The following is a 20932-nucleotide window of genomic DNA, read 5'->3' as shown; positions in this document are numbered from 1 at the left end:
AGAACGTACCTCCTGCCGGAACGTACGCGCGGGCCAGGACACCGCCCCGGAAGCGAGCAGTGCGCACGTGCAGTGCCATTGGCGCCGGCGGGAGACGCGGCGGTACCGGAGCCGGGCGGGGCGCGGAGCGGAGCGGAGCCTCGGCCGCGATGCCGCGGGAGATCATCACCCTGCAGCTGGGCCAGTGCGGCAACCAGAGTGAGCGCGCCACGGCCGTGGCGGGCCCGGGGGAGCGCGCACCGGGCGGGGTCGGGATGCTGTGGGTGGGGGGGGCAGTTAGCGGGGCCTGGCGGGACGGGGCGGGGCCCCAGGAGTGGGGCGGGGCCTGCGCCCCGGGGCGCTCCGGGCCTTGCCCCGGTACCGGCCCCGGTCCCGATCCCGCTGCCCGGCCCGTCTGACCGCGCCTCCCCGCAGTCGGGTTCGAGTTCTGGAAGCAGCTCTGCGCCGAGCACGGCATCAGCCCCGAGGGCATCGTGGAAGAGTTCGCCACCGAGGGCACCGACCGCAAGGACGTCTTCTTCTACCAGGTACGGGCGGCCCCGGGCCGTGGAGCGGGCTCACCGCTCCAAGCCAGCTACCCCGGTCCCCCCGCGGGGCTCCGTGTCCCGGCAGGTGCAGCTCGCTGTCTGTCCCCCTTCCACAGCCCCCGCGGGCTCCGGGACGGCGGGGCGGGCGCTGACCGTGCCGGTGGAGCGGCGGCTCAGCCCGGGCTGCTGCCCACAGCCCGCTCCGGGCTCCCGCCTGCGCCGCCGCGCTGTTGCTGGAGCGCTGTGGAGGCGGAGCGGAGGCACGGGGCTGTGGCTGCCATAGATAGCGCCTTATGTAAGCACCGGGAGTTCCTCCCCCTCCCGGCCGGGGCACCGAGACGCTGCGCTGAGGACAGGCTGCTCGGGACCGGCCTCTCTCTCCTCCTCGCTCTCGCCAAGCCGTGCGGGGCTCAGCTGCAGCCAGGGGGTAGCTCACGCTCCGGCAGTGCAAGCGGCGCCGAGCTGCAGCAGCACGGAGATCCTCTTGCTCCCGTTGTAGGCTGATGACGAGCACTACATCCCCCGTGCCGTGCTGCTGGACCTGGAGCCCCGAGTCATCCACTCCATCCTCAACTCCCCTTACGCCAACCTTTACAACCCAGAAAACATCTACCTGTCTGAGCACGGAGGGGGAGCTGGCAACAACTGGGCCAGTGGCTTCTCACAGGTACCAGCCCTCGTGCTGCTGGGTGAGATTCCTCAGCCCTGGGGCTTCGTCCTGTGTCCCTGCAGTGTGTGGCACCCTGGGCACAGGACCACGCTGCCAGTCTGACTCAGCTTCACACCGAGCTTGAGCAGCTCTTGTCCATGTTGTGTGGGAAAGGAGCAAAAGCAGTCCTGATCTCTCTTGCAGGGAGAAAAGATCCATGAAGATATTTTTGACATAATAGACAGAGAGGCTGATGGGAGTGACAGCTTGGAAGTAAGTAAACAAAGAGTTTGGATCTGGTGGCCCTGCCTGGTGCTTTCCCAGCTAGGCTGCTCTTTGTAGGGTTGAGCTCAGCACTCTGGTGGGCACAGAATAGCTCAGTGAAGCTGCTGAGCACAGAACATGTAGAGAGGGGATCTGGGGACAGGAGATCTGTCCATCCCCCCTCCACCTGCCAGCCTGCCCCAGAACAGAAGTTCTTTCACTGTTTGTTTGTGGGGCATTTTTCTTTACACTGGCCATGTGAACCCATACCCTGTGTGCACACTGACAGGGCTGCCAGGTGTTTGTGTCAGGCTGTGACATGGCAGCAGGGGAAGGGAGAACATCACTAAAACTAGCTGGCAGGAGATTCAAGTGCATGATGTGGGAGCTGCCCTGCAGTGAGGCAGTGGGAGCTTGGCCTCAGTCATTCTAGAGGGAGGGAGAGATGTGAAGGGCCCAGGAAAGAGCTGAGAACGTGCAGTTCCATTTCCTGTGACGGACTGGACCCTGGAGGTGACATTGGAGCTGTTCCACTCCTGTTCTGGGTGGGAGGAACCTGAGTGCTCTCGAGCAGCTGTTGCACTTTGCGGGGTGTGCAGAGATGTGGGTCCTGTGGGCAGGAGTGGCCTGAGGAGCTGAGGCTGCTGCTGGGGTCTGGAGGAGCTGGGGTCAGTCTCTGCTGCATCCATGCTCCCAGCTGCCAGGAGGAGCTCTGGCCCTGTCTGCAGCTCTCTGCTGGAGATGGCAGGGGTGACACATTGTCTGCCTGCTCTGGGGCTGAGCTTCACCTTCAGCACCTGCCTGCTGCTTCCTTCCAGGGGTTTGTGCTTTGCCACTCCATCGCTGGTGGAACAGGCTCTGGGCTGGGCTCGTACCTCCTGGAGAGGCTGAATGACAGGTGAGCACAGCCCTGTCCCCTTCCCACAGCGCAGTGCCTGGCCCAGCCTGGGCAGCCTGCCTGGGAGCTGAGAGCGCTGACTCAGAGGCACCACCCCCACCCAAACACTGCCTTGTGCAATCCCTGGCGTGCTGCCTGCAGAAGGCTGGCTCCTGATACGCCTGGGGACTTCAGAGGCTCTGAAACTGGACTTGATCTGTCCAAGCTCTGCCTTCCCTCAGCCGTTCTTATCAGCCTGTGGACACCCTGACGGTGCAGGGGAGGGTGGGAGGCTCTGGCTGGAGGCTGTGAGCTGCCATCTTGGCCTGTTGCAGCTTGCATCCTCTTGAAAAGACTTGTGAGCAGCAGCTTAATCAGCCTGTGGATGGCTCAGCCTCCCCGTAGCTCCTCTGGCAGCCAGCTCCTGTGCTGCTGGGGTAGGCATTGCTGGGACACATTCTCTCCCTCCCTGGGAGCCACTCTGGCTGCAGCTTTGGTGACTCACCCTGTCCTGAGCCCTGGAGACTGCTCAGGCAGCTTGTGGGAGTGGAGAGCGCAGCTTGATGGTGTTAACCCTTGAGATGCTGCACTTCTCACTAGGTATCCCAAGAAACTGGTGGAGACCTACTCAGTGTTCCCAAACCAGGATGAGATGAGCGATGTTGTAGTCCAGCCGTACAACTCTCTGCTGACTCTGAAGAGGCTGACCCAGAATGCTGACTGTGTGGTAAGAGGCCTGTGGTGCAGCCAGCCCTGAGGAGATGGCCCTGTCCCCACAGCTCAGAATTGCAGCCCATCCTGGGCCAGCGCCGTGTGCCTGCGAGCCCCGGGTGCAGCACGCCCCAAACAGAAGGGCCAAGCAGATGTGGCCCCAGGGACCCTCACCGGTGCTCACCCCTGCAGAGCTGCCTGGCATTGCTGCCTTGGGTCCAGCAGATCTTCCCAAGGCAGTGAGGGCTGGCCGTGCTTCCTCTGTGTAGCTGTGCTGCCCCCCTGCCTGAATGCAGCCCCTGTGTCATTTGCAGCGGACGCCGCTCGTCCCTGCAGCCGCTCCCTGCGTGTGGCAGCGCAGGAGCAGCTGCACTGGAGCTGCTGCAACGGACAGTGCTGGCCCAGGGGCAGAGCTCTTGGGGAGAGCATGGGGAGCACAGCCAGGAGGGAGGGGAGAGGTTCCATTGACGGTGTCAGTTACGTGCCACACGAGTCAGCTTGTGGTTTCGAGTGTCTGCCACTTGTGCAGAGGGCTCATCTCAGGGCCTGTGCTAGACCACCAGTGCCCTGGGACACACAGCCAGGACTGCCCTTCCTCAGCTGCCTCAGGGGCCCTTCACAGAGCCAGGTTTCTCTTGCAGGTGGTTCTGGACAACACAGCCTTGAATCGGATCGCGACAGACCGGCTGCACATTCAGAACCCGTCATTCTCACAGATCAACCAGCTGGTGAGAAGGGCTTTTCCCTCAGGAGAAGCAAGCACAGGGTTTCCCTGCTGTGTTCAGTTTAGTCTGAACCAGCTCCTTGGGCTTGGCTCGGGGGTGGGCAGCCTGGAGCTGTGAGTGAGGGTCCTGTCCCCTTCCAGGTACCCCAGCTTCCCTTAGCATGCCAGCCTGAGGCAGATTTTGACACGCTCTGTGACCCCGTGCTGAGCCTGTCCTCTCCCCTAGGTGTCCACCATCATGTCTGCCAGCACCACCACGCTCAGGTACCCCGGGTACATGAACAACGACCTCATTGGGCTGATTGCCTCGCTGATCCCCACGCCCCGGCTGCACTTCCTCATGACGGGCTACACGCCGCTCACCACCGACCAGTCGGTAAGGCAGCCCCCGTCCTCCATCCGGCCTCTCCTCCCCATCCCCAAGGGCAGAGAGGCTGCCACACTCACCTTGCAGCATCTGTCAGCCCCGTCTCGCTGTGAGCTGTCACTGCACGTCCCAAATCCCAGGCCCACGTGCTCACCCCACGTGACTGCTGCATGTGCAGTGAATCAGACCTGAGCAGGCGCTTGTGCTTGTGCCAGGCTACCTGCTGCATGCACCAGGGTGGCTGTCGAGATCATCAGGGTCTGGACTGGCAAAAGCCACCCTTAGCAGTGATGAGAGCAAGGCCAGGAGAGTGGCCTTGCCAGTCCTGCCACCCCCGGGGGCCATCAGCTTCGGCAGTTTGGGTGCAAACGCTAATGCTCGTTGTCACTGATGGTGGGCTACAGCTGTCAGCCCCTTCCTGAAGCTCACTCTGTGTCTGAGAGTGAATTTGCCACCCCTCTGCACTTCAAGTGCTGCTTCTTGTGTTTGGCTGGTCCCAAACCAGTGCCCTCCAGCCCCCTAGTGCCAGTGGGGCTGTTCTGTTTTGAGAGGTGCTCACCTGCACTGACCCACCACGGCCCGGAAGGAACTAACAGCTGCTCTTCTCCTCTCCCTGTGTGCATTTCCTCAGGATGTTTCTCAGAGAAGCAAATCTGAAAAACTGCTGGCTCTGAAAAGGGTATCAGTGTGTGATCTGTCCTCCGAGGGAGGAGTGTGGGCAGGGCTCAGCCAACGGTTCAACCAGTGCAGGAGGGGGCTGCCACCTCACCCAGCTGTCCCTGCTGTGGGCAGTCTGGGTGCTGGCCCTGGCTGTGGCCCCCCTGGCAAGGAGCAGATGGGGAAAACCCCAACAGCACTCGGGGAGGGGAGCGGCCAGGCTGCCCATAGCTCAGAGCTGGGCGAGGCAGGGAGGGCATGCAGTGGGGAACAACCCCTTTGCTGTTCAACTCCCTGCCTGGCAGTGGGACAGGACCCATGTTTGACAGCAACAACATGAAACAGGTCCCTGTCCCTATGTTCTCAGCTGAGCTTCACCCCCAGTCCCTGCTGTGCTGCGGGGTGTGGGCCAGACAGCCCCCATGCTGGAGCCTCCACTGACACTTTGTTTCTTGGCCTGGCTGTGCCTGTTGTGCAGTGTTGGGATTTCCCTGTCTTGCATGCGGCTTTGCATGTGACTCCATCCCCGGGGTGAGGGCATTTCTGTCCAGCTGCCCCCTGTTCCTGTGTGAGTGTGTACCAGGCAGCAGGAGGGCAGGGAGCAGCACACCTACTGCCTCTGACCCCTGGCTGGCCTGTGCAGGTGGCCAGCGTGAGGAAAACCACAGTCCTGGACGTGATGAGAAGGTTGCTGCAGCCTAAAAACGTGATGGTGTCCACAGGGCGAGACAGGCAGACCAACCACTGCTACATTGCCATCCTCAACATCATCCAGGGGGAGGTGGATCCTACACAGGTGAGTCGCCGTGGCAGTTCAGGTCCTGATGGCCATGGTGTAGCACAGGGAAGAGCGTGGTCACTGTGCAGGATCCTGGGGTGAGACTGGGCAGTGCCTGAGAGCTGGCTTCAGATTGCTCCTGTTTGGGCTTTGGCCTCATGGCAAGGCAGCAGCCACGCTGAAATGACTGAATGACTGAAATGACTCCCCGTGGCTGTGGGGAGCAGCTCCTGGGTCTGCTGCAGCCAGGCTGTTTGTCCCTCACCCTGCTGTCCCTTGCTCTTCTCATCCCATCAGGTTCACAAGAGTCTGCAGCGGATCCGGGAGAGGAAGCTGGCCAACTTCATCCCCTGGGGCCCTGCCAGCATCCAGGTGGCTTTGTCCCGCAAGTCCCCTTACCTGCCGTCCGCTCACCGCGTCAGTGGCCTCATGATGGCCAACCACACCAACATCTCCTCGGTGAGTGCCCTCCCTCACCACACCTGGCCCTGCAGCCCCACACCTCGTGTCTCCTCATTCTGGGCCTGTCACAAAGCCAGGGACAGGGGTGGGTGGCTCCCAGCAGGGATCAGATCAGGTCCTGTGTGCTCCCGTCAGTCCTGCTGGCTTCTCTTGAGAAGGGTCGGTCTCTGCCACCAGGCAGCACTGACAGGACAAGAGGACACAGTCTCCAGCTACGTCAGGGAAGGTATGGGGTGGATATTAGGAAAAAAAAATTCAGCGAAAGAATAATAAAGTACTGGAATTGTCTTCCCAGGGAGGTGGTAGAATCAGCATCTCTGGATGTGTTTAAAAAAAGACTGGACATGGCACTTGGTGCTGTGGTCTAGTTGAGGTGTTAGGGCATAGGTTGGACTCAATGGTCTTAGAGGTCTCTTCCAACCTCGTTGTTCTGTGGTTCTGTGGGTCCCTGGGGAGCTGTGGCCGCCCTGACCCAGGGCTGCTCCGCAGCTGTTTGAGCGGACGTGCCGGCAGTACGACAAGCTGCGCAAGCGAGAGGCCTTCCTGGAGCAGTTCCGCAAGGAGGACATCTTCAAGGACAACTTCGACGAGCTGGACAACTCCCGGGAGATCGTGCAGCAGCTGATCGATGAGTATCACGCAGCCACGCGCCCCGACTACATCTCCTGGGGCACGCAGGAACAGTGAGCGCCCTGCCAGGAGACAGGAAGGTCCGTGGCCACCCCCACGCACGCCGGCAGGGCTCGTCTCTGCCGTGCCCACGTTTGTCACCCCTCAGCGCTGCCTGGCGTGGCAGAGCCCTCGTGCCAGTGCTCCTCTGTGGAAAGCTCTGCAGGGAGCCTGCAGCTCCTCAGCGGGGCACAGCCCCCGCCCCACCGTGTGTCCCGGCCCAGGACAGGACTGGGGCAGCTGCGCGCTCTGCTGGGAGGGAACCTGTGCCTGTGGGAGCAACACTTGCTGTGAGGAGGAGGAGGAGAGTGACCCCGGGGCTGGGAACAGGCCTGGCCCCCTGAGTTTGGGTGCACACAACCCTTGTGGCCAAAGGCTCCGTGTGGCTGAGCTAGTCCTTGCCCTGGGCAGGAGCCTTGTTCCTCCTTGGCCACATCAGGCCTGGGGCACGGGCTGTATCTATATTTTTGTAGGTTATTTTGCTTTAATAAAGGCTGTTCCTGCACTGATGCTGCCTGCATGACTCCACATTGAACAGCCAGGCAGGGAAGCCAGATGCAGAGGCTGGGGTTGGTGCCTGCCTTGTCTGGCTGGCCAGCCAGCCCCACTGCACGGGAGCACCATGGCCGCTGCTCACCGGCATGCCCTGGGGTGTGCACGCCAGCTCTGCCCCGGCTGGCAGTGCCACGGGGCCCGGGCAGCACTGGGCCACTGCTGCAGCAGAGCCAGAAATACTGGCAGGACCTGCCTGCCGCCCTGCCCGCAGAGCACTCGGCACCCACGTGGATCTTCTGCAGGAGTGGGGCCCTGTGCAGGGGTGGGCTGTGAGGGGCTGGGGGTGCCCTCACCACTCAGCATCCGGCGCAGGGGACAGCACCACCAGGAAGGACATGGCTGGGAGGCTGTGCAGTGTCAGGGGACGTGGACGCAGCAGCTCTGCTCCTGACCTGTGGGAGCTGGGCTGTGGCCTGGGGACAAGGGGCAGTGCTGGCGCCATCCCAAGCCCAGGCAGCCCAAGGTGAAAATTAGCATTTTCCTCTTACCCTTTGGGGCACAGAGCAGGTGACTAAAAATACAGCCACAGTGGCAGCACGGGCTCCCACGCCCTCTTTGGCAGTGGCCCCCGTGGCTGGGGCAGTTCCCCCCGCCGGGGCAGCCAGTGCCAGGGGCTGCCGGCGAGCTGGAGCTGCCTGTGCTCTTGGTGAAATGCCAAAGGTCGCCTGGCAATGACCAGAGGAACAGCAGTCCCTGCCCCCGAGGACACGCTGTGCTGCTCCTCCCCGCTGCCTGTCCCAGGCCCTGCTGCCCTAGCTGCCCCAGGGATCCGACTGTCCCAGCCTCCCGCTGTCAACCCACGCTCCAGGACAGGAGGCCCAGCCTTTCCTTTGTGCATTTATTTAGAAAAACAACCAACCAACCCCCCCATCCCAAGACAGAACCAACAAACTCTACAGAGGCAACACTGAGGGGCCGAGCCCCAGCCGTACCAGCTGCCACTCCACCATCCAGCCCTGTGACATAAACCTGGCCACAGGGCCACCTCAGAGCCCAGCCACTCATGCAGGAGGAGCCCGTGGGTCCCCAGGGCAGCTTGGCCAAAAGCTGCCCGCAGCTTTCCAGAAGGGGTGGGTCCAGAGGACGGACAGACAGATGATGGCACAGCACTACTGCCCGGTACCCTCAGCTCTGCCCGGGGCACGAGCAGAGCGGCCAGGCAACACAAGTGCTGGAGGCAAAGGCACCAGGGTATAGGGGACGGGGACAGGCCTGGGGGCAGTGTGGGGGACCACAGCGAGGTGGCCCCGCTGCCCACCAGGGAAAGTGCTGGGAGACGTGGGGCGTGCAGGCGTCTCAAAATAAATTAAGGGAATAGCCAGAAAGGCAATGGCAGTGGGGGAGCACGACCCCCTGGCCCCCTGCTCTCTGGAGCAGCCAGGGGCCAGCACAGACCTGCCACTCGCTGCCGGGCTTGGCTGCCCTCCCACGCCGGCCATCGGAGCACCTGCGTGGCCACACCAGCTGCCGGGCTAGCTGTGGGAGGAACCCACTGGCGGCCGGTGCTGCCAGGGCCCGGGTGCAGGGCAGAGCCCCTGGGGCAGCACAGGGGGCTCCAAAGTGGGGGCACTGGTGGGAGGCTCCTGGGGCCGGGGCAGCCGCTGGGCACCCGCAGAGGCGAGGTACGTGTTGAGGAGCTGGGCGATCTCATCCACCTGCAGGTAGAGGGGGCACAGGGGGTCAGGCTGGGGCACCCTTGGTGAGAGGGGAGGGCGGAGGGATGGCAGCCCCTTACCTGGGAGGTCTCAAAGAGCAGGTCTCGATCCTCCACGGAGAGGCGGAAGGTGCTGCTGTCAGAGGCACCAAAGGAGGAGATGCGGCCGTAGCAGAAGCTGTCCAAGGGCTCGGGCTCTCCCGGCTTGTAGAGCGACACGGCCTTGGCCCCGATGCCCAGCCACAGGCGCTGGGGCCCGGCACCCACTGGGCTCTGCAAGGGAGAGGGGTGTCAGGGCTGCCCACTGCCAGGGCTGCCCCTGTACCACACCCAGCCGGGGTCTCACCGCTTGCAAGTCGACATCGAAGAGCGTGGAGCCAAAGCCAGGCCACTCCCGCACCAAGGCCACGTAGGCGGCCATGGCCTCGGGCCGGCCCATGCCCTGCAGCAGCTTCCACTTCTCCACGATGGCAGCCATGGTGCTGGCCCCCTCCTCACGCAGACGGCCCCGCAGGCGCTGGTCCCGCTCCGCCCGTTGCTTGGCCAGCGTTTGACCCCAGAGCCCACCGGCCAGCAGCCCCGCGCGCAGCCGGGCCCCCCGGCACTTGGAGGGGGGCCGGTGGGGCAGGGGCGGCAAGCGGGCGTGCAGCACGTGGGGCGGGAAGAGCTCCTCCAGGCGCGGGAAGGGCGCGTGGGTGGAGAAGTCGCTGTTGAGACTCTGCAGACGCAGGGCCGCCAGCGTCTGCAGCGTCTCCTCTGATGTGGGCACGTAGCCCCGCAGCACCATCTCGTGCGCCTGCGAGAGAGCGGGGTGAGCCGGCACGGCCACCGCGGCCCCCCACGGCACGGCCCCCCCGGCGTGCCACTCACCTGCTCAAAGAGGAGGGCGAACTCCAGGCTGTCCCGTGGGACATTGTCCGTGTCCAGGAAGCCGTAGTGCTTGAAGCAGAGCCGGCACGGTGGGTCTTGCTCCCGGTCCTCTCCAGCCAGGCTGCAGCAGACAGGACCGGCTCCATCAGCTTGTGGATGTGCCCCATACCCATCCGTCCCCTCCCACCCGTGGCCTCCCAGCCCCTCTCCTCCATAGGCAGCAGAACAGGACATTTACTTTTCAAACCTGGTGAGGACATCAGCCAGCAGTGTGGCACTGCCCACTGGCTGCTCCCGTCGCCGGGACTGCTCGTAGAGCGCAAAGAGGTTGGGGCTCTGGGACAGCCCCAGGCGTGACACAAGTTCCTGGGCCACCTGGGCGAGACAAAGGCAACCGATGGGTGACCACGTGTTCCTGGCCACGGCACTCAGGGCTGTAAAGGGACACAGATAGGTCATGGTGGGCAAAGGCAGACAGCCCCTGGCCCCTCTCCACCATGGCTCAGCTGGGAGAGACCCTGCTCACCTGCTGTGGCACACTGCCCACCCAACCCTGCGCATCAAAATGTCCCCAGCCCCCCGCCTGGCACAGACATAACCCCTCACCTCCTCGGCTGTGGTGTGGGAACTGATGGCCACACTGCAGGCAGGTGCCCCAGGGCAGTGCACTGTGCAGATCATCTCTTGCCGCTGCATCAGCACCAGGATCTCCTCCAGAGAGGGCACACACTCCCTCCCTTTCGTCTTTCCCAAAGCCTCTCGGATGAAACAGGCATACTTGGCCATCTCCGAGGCAGGGAAACGTCTCTCTGTCCTGCAAGAAATGCCAGGAGGATCAGGGTGACACTGATCTGAGGGGTGCCCAGCATCTGGTGAGCTGTCTGGTGGCAGCTGGCCCCCCCCGGCCCTCACCTGTCCAGGTGGAAGCGCAGGAAGCGCAGGACAGGCGGGGAGGGCAGGAAGGTGCAGCTCATGCAGGTGAGGAGCTGCCAGTAGTGCAGGTCGCCCTGCCCGCCCGGCGCCGGCGGCTCCGTAGTCTGCTTCACCAGCTGGCAGTAGATCTCATCCACCAGCGGCGGCAGGTCCAGGCAGGTCTGCAGGACACCCTGCATCAGCGGCACCGGGTCCCGCTCTGACTCCAGCTGCTGCAGCGAGTTGAAGAGCTTCACAGCCTCGTCGCGCAGCGTGGTGTAGCTGCGGGGGCCAGGGGCTGTGGGATGGGATGGGATGGGATGAGGGTTAACAGCCCTGCGGTGTAGCTGTGGGGGCCAGGGGTTGTGGGATGGGATGGGATGAGGGTTAACAGCCCCGTGGTGTAGCTGCGGGGGCCAGGGGCTGTGGGATGGGATGGGATGAGGGTTAACAGCCCTGTGGTCCTCCCCAGGACCCCCTGCCAGCAGCTGGGCACTGTCCTCACACCCAGGGCCAGCCGGGCCCCAGCCCAGTGCCCACCTGCCATGCACAGCATCCAGCCCAGCCATCACTGCTGCCAGCCTAGAGTGCAGGACCCAGCTCTGTGCCCCCCAGCTGCCACTCACCGCTTTGGTCCAGGCTGCCGTAGGGAAAGGGCAGCAGAGGAGCGTAGAGGGGGCCACTGGTGTAGCGCAGGATGGGGTTGCAGCGATAGATCTGCTCCAGAACCTCGGGGCTGTCTCTGTGCTCCTGAGGGGCAAAGCAATAGCAGCAGCTGCAGAGGGGTAACCTGGCCGAGCGCCTGGCACAGACCCCCACCACCACCCTGGGGCATGTGAGGTCCCAGACACCCACCCCAGTGGGCACGGGCAGCCCGGTGCCACGGGCTCACCTCGACGTCACGCATGAGCAGCTGGGTGGGCGTTTGGACAGGGGCTTTGCTGTCAATGACCTTCTGCACGGCGCACACCCAGCGCACAGCCTCGTTGAGGTGCTCCGTGTACAGGCGGTAGCAGTGCTTCCTGCCGAACACCGTCACGCTCCAGTAGCCTGCGAGGGACAGACCCACTCACCCACTGTCCACCAGTACCCCAGCCAGGCTGGCTCAGCGCCCCAGGGCTCAGCACAGCCTCTCCTCTGGGCAAAAGAGGCCCTCAGGGCTGGGAGGGTAACACAGGGTACGGGTTGTGCCGGGAAGACGCAGCCCGGCCGAGGGGCATGGGCACCTCACCCGTCTCCTTGTAGAGCTGCTTGTCTGGCCAGAGCACAGAGCAGAGGCTGGTGAGCACCAGGGAGCCCAGGCGCCTGGCCCCCTTCTCGTTGCTGCTGTAGTAGTCCAGGGAGTCGGGCGTCAGCACAAACCAGTACTTCCGAGGACGGATCCAGGGGGTCTTCATGCAGCCCCGCATCTCCCGCTGCAGCCAGCCTGGGAAGGGGAACCCTCAGCCTCGCTGACATCCACCCCACCGGCTTCTCAGCACAGGCAAGGGTCTGCACAGGTCTGACCATCCCTCTGGGATGGGACCAGCCGCAGCTGGGGCACAATCCCACCTTTCACAAGAACATCAGGGTCATCCTCCACTGGCCCTGGGCCCTTCTCCACGATGAGGCTGCGCATCTCCTCTGCAACAAGCAGGGACCTGAGGACAACATGGGGCTGAGCTCAGGTACCCGTGGGGGTCTCAGCCCCTGAGCAGGGAGCTGGCCTCGGGGCTGGGATGATCTGGGTCCCGAGGGGCTCTGGGCACCCCACAGCCCTGCGGTGGGAACACGGCAGAGTCATTGGGTGCAAATGACCCCGGCTAAAAATAAGCTGTTTGCAGTCTTGGCTCTGCCAAGGAATTCGGAAAATGAACAACCAGGAAGGAATGTTGGCAGCAGCGTCAGAACTGCGCGTACAGCGAGCGAGCAGGCCCCTGTGCCCCGGCACCCCGTCTTCCTGAGCTCCAACCACCCCAGGGCACAGCCTCTGCAGATGGACACAGCCTGGCAGAGCCTCCTGGCACAGCAAGAGTCATGCACAGCCCCATCAGCTACGCCTGCGGCAGTCAGGCTATCCGGCGTGGCAGGGGATGGAGACGTGCCCGAGGATGCGCCAGGGACGGGGACAAGCACGGCAGTCCCGGCTCCGCCACTCCCTGCTCTACCTGACAGAGCAGCACAGCCTGGTGCTAGCTCGGTGCGCAGGATGGTTCAGCACACGCCAGCACCAGGGTAACCTCCCACAACATGCCAGTCCCTCAGCTCCTGCAGCACCACACGAGGGACACAAGGCAGGGGAACACTCACCGCTCCGAGCCACTGCTGCTACGGGTGGGCTGGCTCAGGCTCACCTCCAGGGATCCCTGGGGAGGAAGGAGACACCTCAGCCCCATGGTCATTACCTGGCACCCCCGGCCATCCCCCGTATAACTACACGCCTCCTCCTCAACCCAGCTCTGGGCCCAGAGAGACAGGCTCACATCCTGCTGCCGTGGGGCAGAGGAGCCCTGGCACACCACTGCGAGAACCAGGGCTGCAGCTGGGGCACCCCGGGTGCGGGGGCGGCCGGCGGGCGCGCTGGCCATGTGTCCTCAGCTGACCCAGCTGGCTGAATACCGTGCAGAATTGCACAAGGTCAGTGCTGAGTAATACGCTTACGGCACAAAGTCCCATTGTAATGGGGCCGCTGACTTCCTGCCCGCGGCGGTGGGACGCAGCACTGGGAAGTCCCTGGCCCTGCAGTGGGACAGGGTCAGTTCCTCCTCACGCAGCACGACTTGACATGGACAGTGCCGCTCACGTGACAGCCCTGGCACACATGCTGGGACACGAGGCAGAGCCCAGGCACAGGCAGGCACCGGGTCGGGCAGGGCGCCCAGCAGAGTGGGGTGCGGGGACGTGGAAGCACCGGCAACGCTGTCCTGGGAGATGCACGGGAGCTCCTGCCAGCTGCAGCCCAACAGGGCAGCTAGAGGCTCGACAGGCCAGAGCACGCAAGGCCAAGAAAAAGAGACAGACGCTAAAAATAGTGACAGGGAGCGGGGAGCCGCCGCAGGTATGGCTGTGCTGTGGGGCAGGGCGGGCGCCACTGACCTGTGGCATTAAGGGCACCTGTCACACAGTGCTGGTACCCATGCACAGGGCCAGCACCTCCAGACACTGTCCCACTGGGAGGGCCTCACACGCTCCTCAGGGCTGCAGGCATGCGGGCAGTGCCTGGTTTCTCGAGGGCAGTCCAGAGGAGGCAGCGGTGGCAGCCGGCTCTTTCTCAGGGATATAAATAAACAGGAGAGGAGCTGCGGCGACAGGGCCAGGGTAGCTGCTCCCACGCTCCCACGAAGGGGCGGCTGACACTGTGGCTTTCCAAGGACCCCCCCGGCCACAGCAAAGGGCTCTCGGGGGAGCTGGCGTCACCAGTCGCCCACGCCAGCCCGGAGCCAGTGCGGCCCATGGGATGTGGGAAGCCCAAAGACGGTTCCTTACGTAGCTGTGCCCTTGGCACTGCCACCAGCTCCCAGAGGGCCCAGCTCCAGCCCTGTCACTGTCCCCACGGGCTGCACTGCTGTGAAAGGGGACCTGCTGCTAAGGCACCGACAGAGCCAGGGCCGTGCTGCAGCCCCCGCAGCGGGCAGGGAAGAGGGGCCACAGCAAGCGGGACCAGGCAGTCACCATCCCCTGCGTGCCCCGCGGCCCCCGGTGCAGGAGAGCGGCGGGACAGACGGGAGCCGCGGGAGCTGCCCCCGCACCCCGCGCTATCAGCCGTCGCACACGCAGCCCGGCCGGAGGAAGCACCGGTTTCCGCCGCTCCGTTTCCCTCCAGAGAGGAAGCAGCCGGAGAGGGCAGATCCAGGCCCGCTCTCCGCGCCCGGCACGTGCTCCCGGGACAGCCCCGGTCCGCTCCGGCGGAGCCGTCCGGGGCCCCGCCGCGGGTTTGGCACGGCAGCCCGCGGCCCCCGTCCCGAGGAGCGGGCAGCCCGGGCCGAAGCGGGCAGGAGCACCCAGCGGCACGGTCGGCCCTGCCCCGCGGGCCCGGGGGCCCGGAGCCTTCCCCGGGCTGCGGCTCGCCCCCAGCCGCCGGAACGACCCACCCCGCGCCCAGCGGGACCACCCCGGCGGCTCCTCCGTGCTCGTCCCGGTGGCCGTCCCCGAGCCGCTGCCGGCCCCACCTGGTCTCCCTGGGCGCGGAGCTCGAAGGACGCCTCCTCCTCCTCTTCGGCCTCGCCGTCCGCCTCCCGCTCCGCCTCGCCGTAGTCCCGCCGCAGCAGCGTGAAGCCCCGTCGACAGCAGAGCAGCCACCACAGCCCGCCCGGGAACGGCATCGCCCCGCCGACACCGACGGGACGGCACCGGGACGCGACGGGACCGGCCCGCCCCGCGCACCGGCCGCCGGCCCCGCCGCCGCCCCGGGCGGGCCGGGCCGCGCGTCACCGGGCGCCGCCAATCGCCGCGCGCGGCCCGGGGCGGAGCTCCCGCCCGGGGCGGCGGGGCCGCCGATGCGTCACTGCGGGGCGGGGGCAGCGCGGCCGGGCTGCGGAGCGGCCGCTGCTCCCGGAGCCGCCGCCGGCGGGGTGCACCGGCTACCCTCGGCGCCTCACGGGAGCACCGTCGCTGAGCACCGCCTGCGCCCGGTGTGGGCACCGGCACCGGCCACGGGCCCTGCCCTGCCCTGCGGTACCCGCATCGTGCGCTGCCCTGGCTCCTGGCGCCTGGCCCAGCGCAGCGACTCAGCCCGGTGTGGTGCCAAGCTGGTGGCAGCGGGCAGCACTGTGGGCTCAGTGCTCGGGCAGGAGGGCACCGTGGGCTCGGTGCTCGGGCAGGAGAGCACCGTGGGCAGGAGGGCACCGTGGGCAGGAGGGCACCGTGGGCTCAGTGCTCAGGCAGGAGGGCACCGTGGGCAGGAGGGCATCATGGGCAGGAGGGCACCATGGGCTCAGTGCTCGGGCAGGAGAGCACCGTGGGCAGGAGAGCACCATGGGCTCGGTGCTCGGGCAGGAGGGCACCGTGGGCAGCAGGGCACCATGGGCAGGAGGGCACCCTGCCCGGGCAGGCCTGTCCTGCAGGCCCTCGTCGCGACTTTCCACAAAGGAGCTGGTGGAAGGCGTTCATGGTGGGCTCACACGCGGTGCCACAGCCGTGTGGCTCAGCTCAGCCCTGGGCTCGGCCCAGTGCAGGGGGTCTGCGGCACCCTCAAGCCATGGGTGCCATGGCAGCGTCCAGGCCCTGGCCCCACTCCCGAAGCCCCAGGAGTTAAGGCGCTGGCTGTGCTACAGCTGTTGGGTCACGGCCGTCCCTGGGAGCCTGGCTGCTGGGATGCGCAGGCAGGAAGCTCCGGCTGCCAGCTCCCCTCCCACGCAGCCTGCTCTGGATCGTGCCTGGGGCTGAGCCCCTGGTGCGGGGCCGCCTGTGCAGCCAGGCCAGTCACGAGCATCCAGCAGAGCCCACCGGCTGTGGGGGATCAGAGGACTGGAGCGGGACCACCCTAGACCACAGGCTGGGCGGGCAGCAGGGGCAGCTGTGCTGTCTGGCCAAGAACTGCCCGAATCTGGCTCTCGATCCCCACCGAGGGGGACAGAGGCCCATCACCCCGCCTCTGCGGCTGCTGAGTCAGCAGTAACCTGCAGGTGAAGCTTCTAGAACGGCTTCTTCCAGCCGAGCCCTGGGCTAATCCCAAACGGAGCAGGGGCTGAACAGGAAGTAGCCTCCAGCCCCGGCAGGACCGGGAGGTGCTGCCCTGCCTGCCCAGCTCTGCTGGGAGGCTCCACGAGCAGCTGCACCACAGCCGAGCCCAGTCCTGTTCCCGGCACTGTGGAGCGTTTCCTTAGCCAGGCCTGGTGAGCGGGACATGGCCCCAGCGCTGCCGGCCCATGGCACCATGTGCCAGCCCGTGGGACAAGTGTCGCTCGCCATGTCCTAGCCCCTGGTGATGTGTTGGTCGCCACGTGTCCGGGCCGGGCCAGCCCCAGCGCAGCGCCCTGGTGCCGCAGAGCCTCTGGGCCGGGATGTGCCGTGGCACAGGAGCTCGTGGGGGGAGTAAGGAGGGGAGACAAACCTCCCTCTGCCCCCGCCCTGGGGTGCAGGAACCAAGGAGGGTTTTTCCGGGGCGGGGTGTCTCTGCTGTCCCCTGTCCGGGGGCTCCGTGTCCCTCCAGCGGCGGGGACGAGCAGAGGGCGAGCAGGAAGCGCAAGCTTCTGCTGCCTCCTGCAGGCACCGCCCGCCGGTGCCGGTGGCCAAGGAGCCGCCCCCGGCCCCGCAAAACCACCGCGCTCGCCCTCCGGGACTCGTTCGGGGTTTATTGTGAGAGTGGGGACCAGCTGCCTGCCTGGCCCCAGTGTTGCACCCACCGAGCCGGCTCACCGGCACCGCCCGGACCCCCAGAGCACGCGAAACGTTGCGTGTCACGGCGCCGTGACACTGCAGGCTTCCCCTGAAACACGCGTGGCATTTGCGGGGACCGCAGCCCCGCGGGTGGCGCTCGCAGGGCACGCCGGCGCTGCGGGGCTGCTCTCCCCTCTGCCCGGCCGTGTGCAGGCGGATTGTCCGCCGCCGCCCGCGTCCCGGTGCTCACGGGGGCAGCTCTGCGCACGGACGGGGCTGTCCCCGGGGAGTCGCGGAGGGACCGAACCCCGAGGCACCGTGCTCCTACATCACGTCCAAGCCGCTGGAGAGCGATGTCCGCCGGCGGGGACCGTGGCGGCCGGAGCGGCGCGGGTCGGGGGACCCCACACAGCCGGCGTCGCTGGCGAGCAGGCGCAGCTCCCGGCGGAAGCGCTGGCCGAGGAAGGCGTAGAGCAGGGGGTTGAGGCAGCAGCGCAGGTACGCCAGCCCGCCGGTGACCAGCAGCGCCAGGTCCTTGCGGCGGCTCTGGGCGCAGCTCATCTCCCAGCTGGCCAGCAGCTCGGCCGCGTCCAGCAGCACCATCACGCTGTGGGGCAGCTGCAGGGCCACGAACACGAGCACCAGGGCCAGCAGCACCCGCAGCGCCCGGTGGGGCTGCGCACCGCGGGCCGCCAGCAGCGTCCGTGCCACGGCCGCGTAGCAGCTGGTCATCACCAGGCACGGCACCGCGAAGCCCAGCAGCACCTGCAGCACGTTGGTGGCCCCGCGGGCTGCCCGTGAGACCACACGGGGGAAGACGACGCGGCAGAGCCGGAGGTCCTGGTGCTGCTCTGCCTGGCCGTAGATGAACTGGGGCAGGGCTAGCAGCGTGGCCAGCAGCCAGGCCAGCCCCGCTGTCAGCCAGCCGAGGCGGCGAGCCCGTGGGCGCAGGCGGCAGGCGACCGGCACCCGCACGATGGCCACGTAGCGATCCACGCTGATGCCCGTGAGGAAAAGGAAGCCGCTGTAGAAGTTGAGGGCGTAGAGACCCTGCAGCGCCTTGCAGGCGGCTGTGCCTGGGGACCAGCCCTGCAGCGTGTCGCTGATGGCGAAGGGCAGCGTCAGGAGCAGCAGGAGGTCGGACAGAGCGAGGTGCAGGAGGCAGACATCGGTGACGCTGTGTGCCTGGCGGTAGCGGGTGTGCGTCAGCAGCACCAGCCCGTTCCCCACTGTGCCCAGCAGTGAGAACAGCAGGTACACGGCAGGCTGGAAGGTGCGGGCAAAGCCCTGTACTGCCTGCTTCTCACAGAGCTCGGGCAACATGCTGGCCTCGCTCAAGTATTCGTCCTCCCAGGGGTAGAAGTCAGTGGTGGCCATCAGCTCTGTTGGGTCGGGGCTGGGAGTCACCTGTGCAGAGGGAGGCTGAGTGAGGAGGGCTCGGCAGGGGTGGCCTGGCCACTAGGTGCAGAGCCACACCCAGGGCAGCCCTTCTCCACCCAGCCTCACCCCTGGGAGCCCAGCCCGGGTCCCTGCCCTACGTGCGGGGTTTGTTTCCGTCGTCTCACACCCACCGCGCAGCAGCAGGAGGTTCGAGGTGCTCGGTCGTTGCAAGAGCAACCACATGCTTCCTGAGCAGCGTCTGCAAAGCAGAGCTGGGGAAGGGACATGACCCCAGCCACCGCGTCCTTAGCACAGCACCGTGTCCCACGAATTAACCCTGCACATACCAGGGGAGCTGCTCTGGGGCTCAGCACCCAGCCTGTGGCCCCAGCTGCCCTGGGCAGTTGAGTCTTGGGGATCCACACCAGCATCCCCAGGTGGTCAAAGCCCCCATGCACCCCCCTGGGGACCCCCAGGACCTTCTGCCTGGTCCTGCTCCCACACAGGGAGCTCCTGCCTCACCCAGGTTGCAGGCAGCTGGGCACAGTGCTCCCACCTCCCAGCTGCTCACCCCTCTGGGGCGGCGGGACAGTGCTGCAGCCTGGCACTGGTCAGCTGGGACTCCACTGACCTGGAGATCAGGATCTGACACTCTCCAACTCACCGTAGCCTCGTAACAGCAATTTCACTCTGGCTCCTGTCAGTGAGCCCAGGCAGCTGGGCTTGGGCCCCTCAACTGCTCTGGGGGCACAGCTGGGATCAGAACCCAGTGCCAGGGCAGGTGGACTCTCCAGCAGCTCCTCTAGCCCCTTTGCTGCTCAGGGCCCCAGGGGCCTGGAGCACCAGGCACCGCCCTGATTCCCCAGGGTTTTGCCTTTCAGTCTAAACCCACGGGACTCACTAGAACACTAAGAAAAGCCAGTGATGGAGGGTCCTGCCTGGCTCCCAGCAAACCCCCCGCCCTGCAGCCCCCTCACCTGCTCCATGATTGCACAGCGGAGCCTTTCCCCGGGCTGCTGGGTCTGAAGCTGTCGGTGTCTCAGCTTTCTAACCTGTGGTTTGACCACGTGCCGCTCCCGATACCGAGAACGGCGCAGAGCAAGGCCCAGCCCTGGGGAGGAAGGCAAGCCCCAGGTGGCAGGTGCGACCCCACTTTGGAGCTGTAATGAATCTTTTGTTGGTGCATCTTTTACATCTGCATGCTGGGGACAGAAATAGCAGCTCTGCTCAGTCTCTGCCGTGCGCGTGTGCAGGCCAAACCTGGGAGCACCCACCCAGGGGAGCAGGGTCTGGCCGAGGGCATCCAGCCCACGCGGGAGACCCCAGCCCACCCCAGGGCTATTGTTGGCTTCTGCAGGACCAGAGAGAATGGGGCCAGTGAATGGAGTGGGAGCTGCTGTGGGCTGGCATTGAGCTGGGCACAGGCAGGGTGCTCCTGCAGCAGGATCAGCAGAGCCCAGTCTGGTCTAGGGTTGTCTTCTCCTGATGGCAAACGTGATGGTTCCAGAAGCTGGGGTGGCTGCTGGTGCAGGGCATACCACTCACCCAGGGCTCCCAGCCTGGCGCTGCGTCCCCACAGTGCTGGGCAGGCGTGTTGCTGGTTGTTGACAACACAATTCCCAGCTCCTCATTAAAAAGCAGATTAGTTCCTGTGGGGCAGAGGCCCCATTTCCTCTCCTCAGGAGGGAGAAGATTGATCCCTAGATTTGATGGGCTCCTGGCCATAATCCCTCAATCCCCCTTTCTCCCAGCTACAGCTGTCTTTGCCGTGGCTTATCTCCACTCTGCCCTCGGCCCTCCTGCTGCCTCCAGACGGGTACAGGGTCCTGGCTGCTCACTGTGGGGCTGTGGAGCTGCTGGATGAAGAGCAGCCAGGACACGTGCCCCAGCCTCCAGGGGGTCCCCAGGCTCTTTGCTGGAGGGTCTCTTCCCCCTCTCCTGCTCTTTCTGCAGTGCAGGGATGCTAACTGCAGATCTCTGCCCCATGCTGGCTCTGGGGGTGCCTTCCTGCACCCTGCATCCTGGGAGAAGGGGAGGGAGGAGGGTCCTGGGGCCAGTGCTGGCCCTACAGCTAGCTGTGGGTGGAGAGCAGGGATTCTACATGTCCCTGTTGGGGCTGGCACAGATCTGAGCCAGCACAGGGTCAGGACGCGGGGCTGTGGCCAGAGCAGGCAGCTTCCCCGGGGTGTCAGGATAAGGCCAGGTGGGCTGTGCCCCTCGTGGCGATGGACCTGTGGGCACTGCCACGTCTGGGGGCCAGGAGGGAGGGTGCCAATGTCCCCAACTCCTGACAGCAGAACTCCTGGTGCACTGCCAGGGGTTCCACATCCCTGCCACACTCGGGGCTTTCTATTCTCCCTCACTCCCCAGCCGCGGGGCTCTGCCCGGGCAGGGAGGAGGCTCGGCACCGTCTGCCCTGCTGAAGGCTGTGCTGCCCTGCCCTGCCCGTGGCAGCCAGACCTGGCACAGGGTGCCCAGTCTAGAGCCACCGGTGCCGAGCTGGGCACAGCCTGGCCGTGCTCCTGCTCCACGCTTGGAGCCAGCAGCTGCTGGGGCATCCCCGTTCCTCGGGACTGCTC

At 65.6% G+C, this 20932-nt stretch overlaps 3 protein-coding genes across 4 annotated transcripts; 1 reads left to right on the top strand and 2 right to left on the bottom strand.

Moving 5' to 3' along the window:
* The first annotated feature begins 37 nt into the window (after window positions 1-37).
* On the top strand, window positions 38-7194 carry TUBG1 (tubulin gamma 1). The gene is made up of 11 exons (XM_038162944.1): window positions 38-198; window positions 415-527; window positions 1027-1194; window positions 1381-1449; window positions 2259-2338; window positions 2918-3044; window positions 3670-3756; window positions 3979-4128; window positions 5420-5572; window positions 5852-6013; window positions 6506-7194. Exons 1-11 carry the CDS (start codon window positions 150-152, stop codon window positions 6701-6703), a joined length of 1356 nt encoding a protein of 451 aa, XP_038018872.1. The 5' UTR covers window positions 38-149; the 3' UTR covers window positions 6704-7194.
* Window positions 7195-8057: 863 nt separating this feature from the next.
* PLEKHH3 (pleckstrin homology, MyTH4 and FERM domain containing H3) lies at window positions 8058-15108 on the bottom strand. The gene is made up of 13 exons (XM_038162942.1): window positions 14825-15108; window positions 12966-13021; window positions 12228-12316; window positions 11908-12102; window positions 11569-11726; window positions 11303-11426; window positions 10677-10974; window positions 10371-10578; window positions 10003-10139; window positions 9765-9885; window positions 9241-9690; window positions 8976-9167; window positions 8058-8895 (listed from the first exon to the last, which is right to left on the bottom strand). The coding sequence occupies exons 1-13, from the start codon at window positions 14975-14977 to the stop codon at window positions 8713-8715; spliced, it is 2364 nt and encodes a 787-aa protein (XP_038018870.1). The 5' UTR covers window positions 14978-15108; the 3' UTR covers window positions 8058-8712.
* A 68-nt stretch (window positions 15109-15176) lies between these two features.
* CCR10 (C-C motif chemokine receptor 10) lies at window positions 15177-20665 on the bottom strand. 2 transcript variants are annotated; one of them, XM_038163059.1, is made up of 2 exons: window positions 19331-20665; window positions 15177-18612 (listed from the first exon to the last, which is right to left on the bottom strand). In XM_038163059.1, exon 2 carries the CDS (start codon window positions 18348-18350, stop codon window positions 17298-17300), a length of 1053 nt encoding a protein of 350 aa, XP_038018987.1. In that variant the 5' UTR covers window positions 18351-18612; window positions 19331-20665; the 3' UTR covers window positions 15177-17297. The 2 variants fall into 2 exon arrangements, with proteins under 2 accessions (XP_038018987.1, XP_038018986.1); XM_038163058.1 differs by having other exon boundaries at window positions 15177-18380.
* Between the last annotated feature and the right edge of the window lie 267 nt (window positions 20666-20932).

Source organism: Motacilla alba, chromosome 27, assembly GCF_015832195.1.
Source record: "Motacilla alba alba isolate MOTALB_02 chromosome 27, Motacilla_alba_V1.0_pri, whole genome shotgun sequence".
NCBI lineage: Eukaryota > Metazoa > Chordata > Aves > Passeriformes > Motacillidae > Motacilla > Motacilla alba.
The sequence above is the reverse complement of the archived record's forward strand: the minus strand, read 5'-3'. Positions and strand labels throughout refer to the sequence as shown.

Bases quoted from the DNA above. Each gene is read 5' to 3' on its own strand.
- TUBG1 (XM_038162944.1), top strand. From the start codon at position 150: ATGCCGCGGGAGATCATCACCCTGCAGCTGGGCCAGTGCGGCAACCAG. The intron at 199-414 runs GTGAGCGCGCCA...GCCTCCCCGCAG, and splicing joins GGGCCAGTGCGGCAACCAGA to TCGGGTTCGAGTTCTGGAAG. The intron at 3,045-3,669 runs GTAAGAGGCCTG...TTTCTCTTGCAG, and splicing joins CCCAGAATGCTGACTGTGTG to GTGGTTCTGGACAACACAGC.
- PLEKHH3 (XM_038162942.1), bottom strand. From the start codon at position 14,977: ATGCCGTTCCCGGGCGGGCTGTGGTGGCTGCTCTGCTGTCGACGGGGC. The intron at 13,022-14,824 runs GTGGGGCCGGCA...CTTCCTCCCCAG, and splicing joins TCCGCGCCCAGGGAGACCAG to GGATCCCTGGAGGTGAGCCT. The intron at 9,691-9,764 runs GTGAGTGGCACG...GCTCTCTCGCAG, and splicing joins TCGCCCTCCTCTTTGAGCAG to GCGCACGAGATGGTGCTGCG.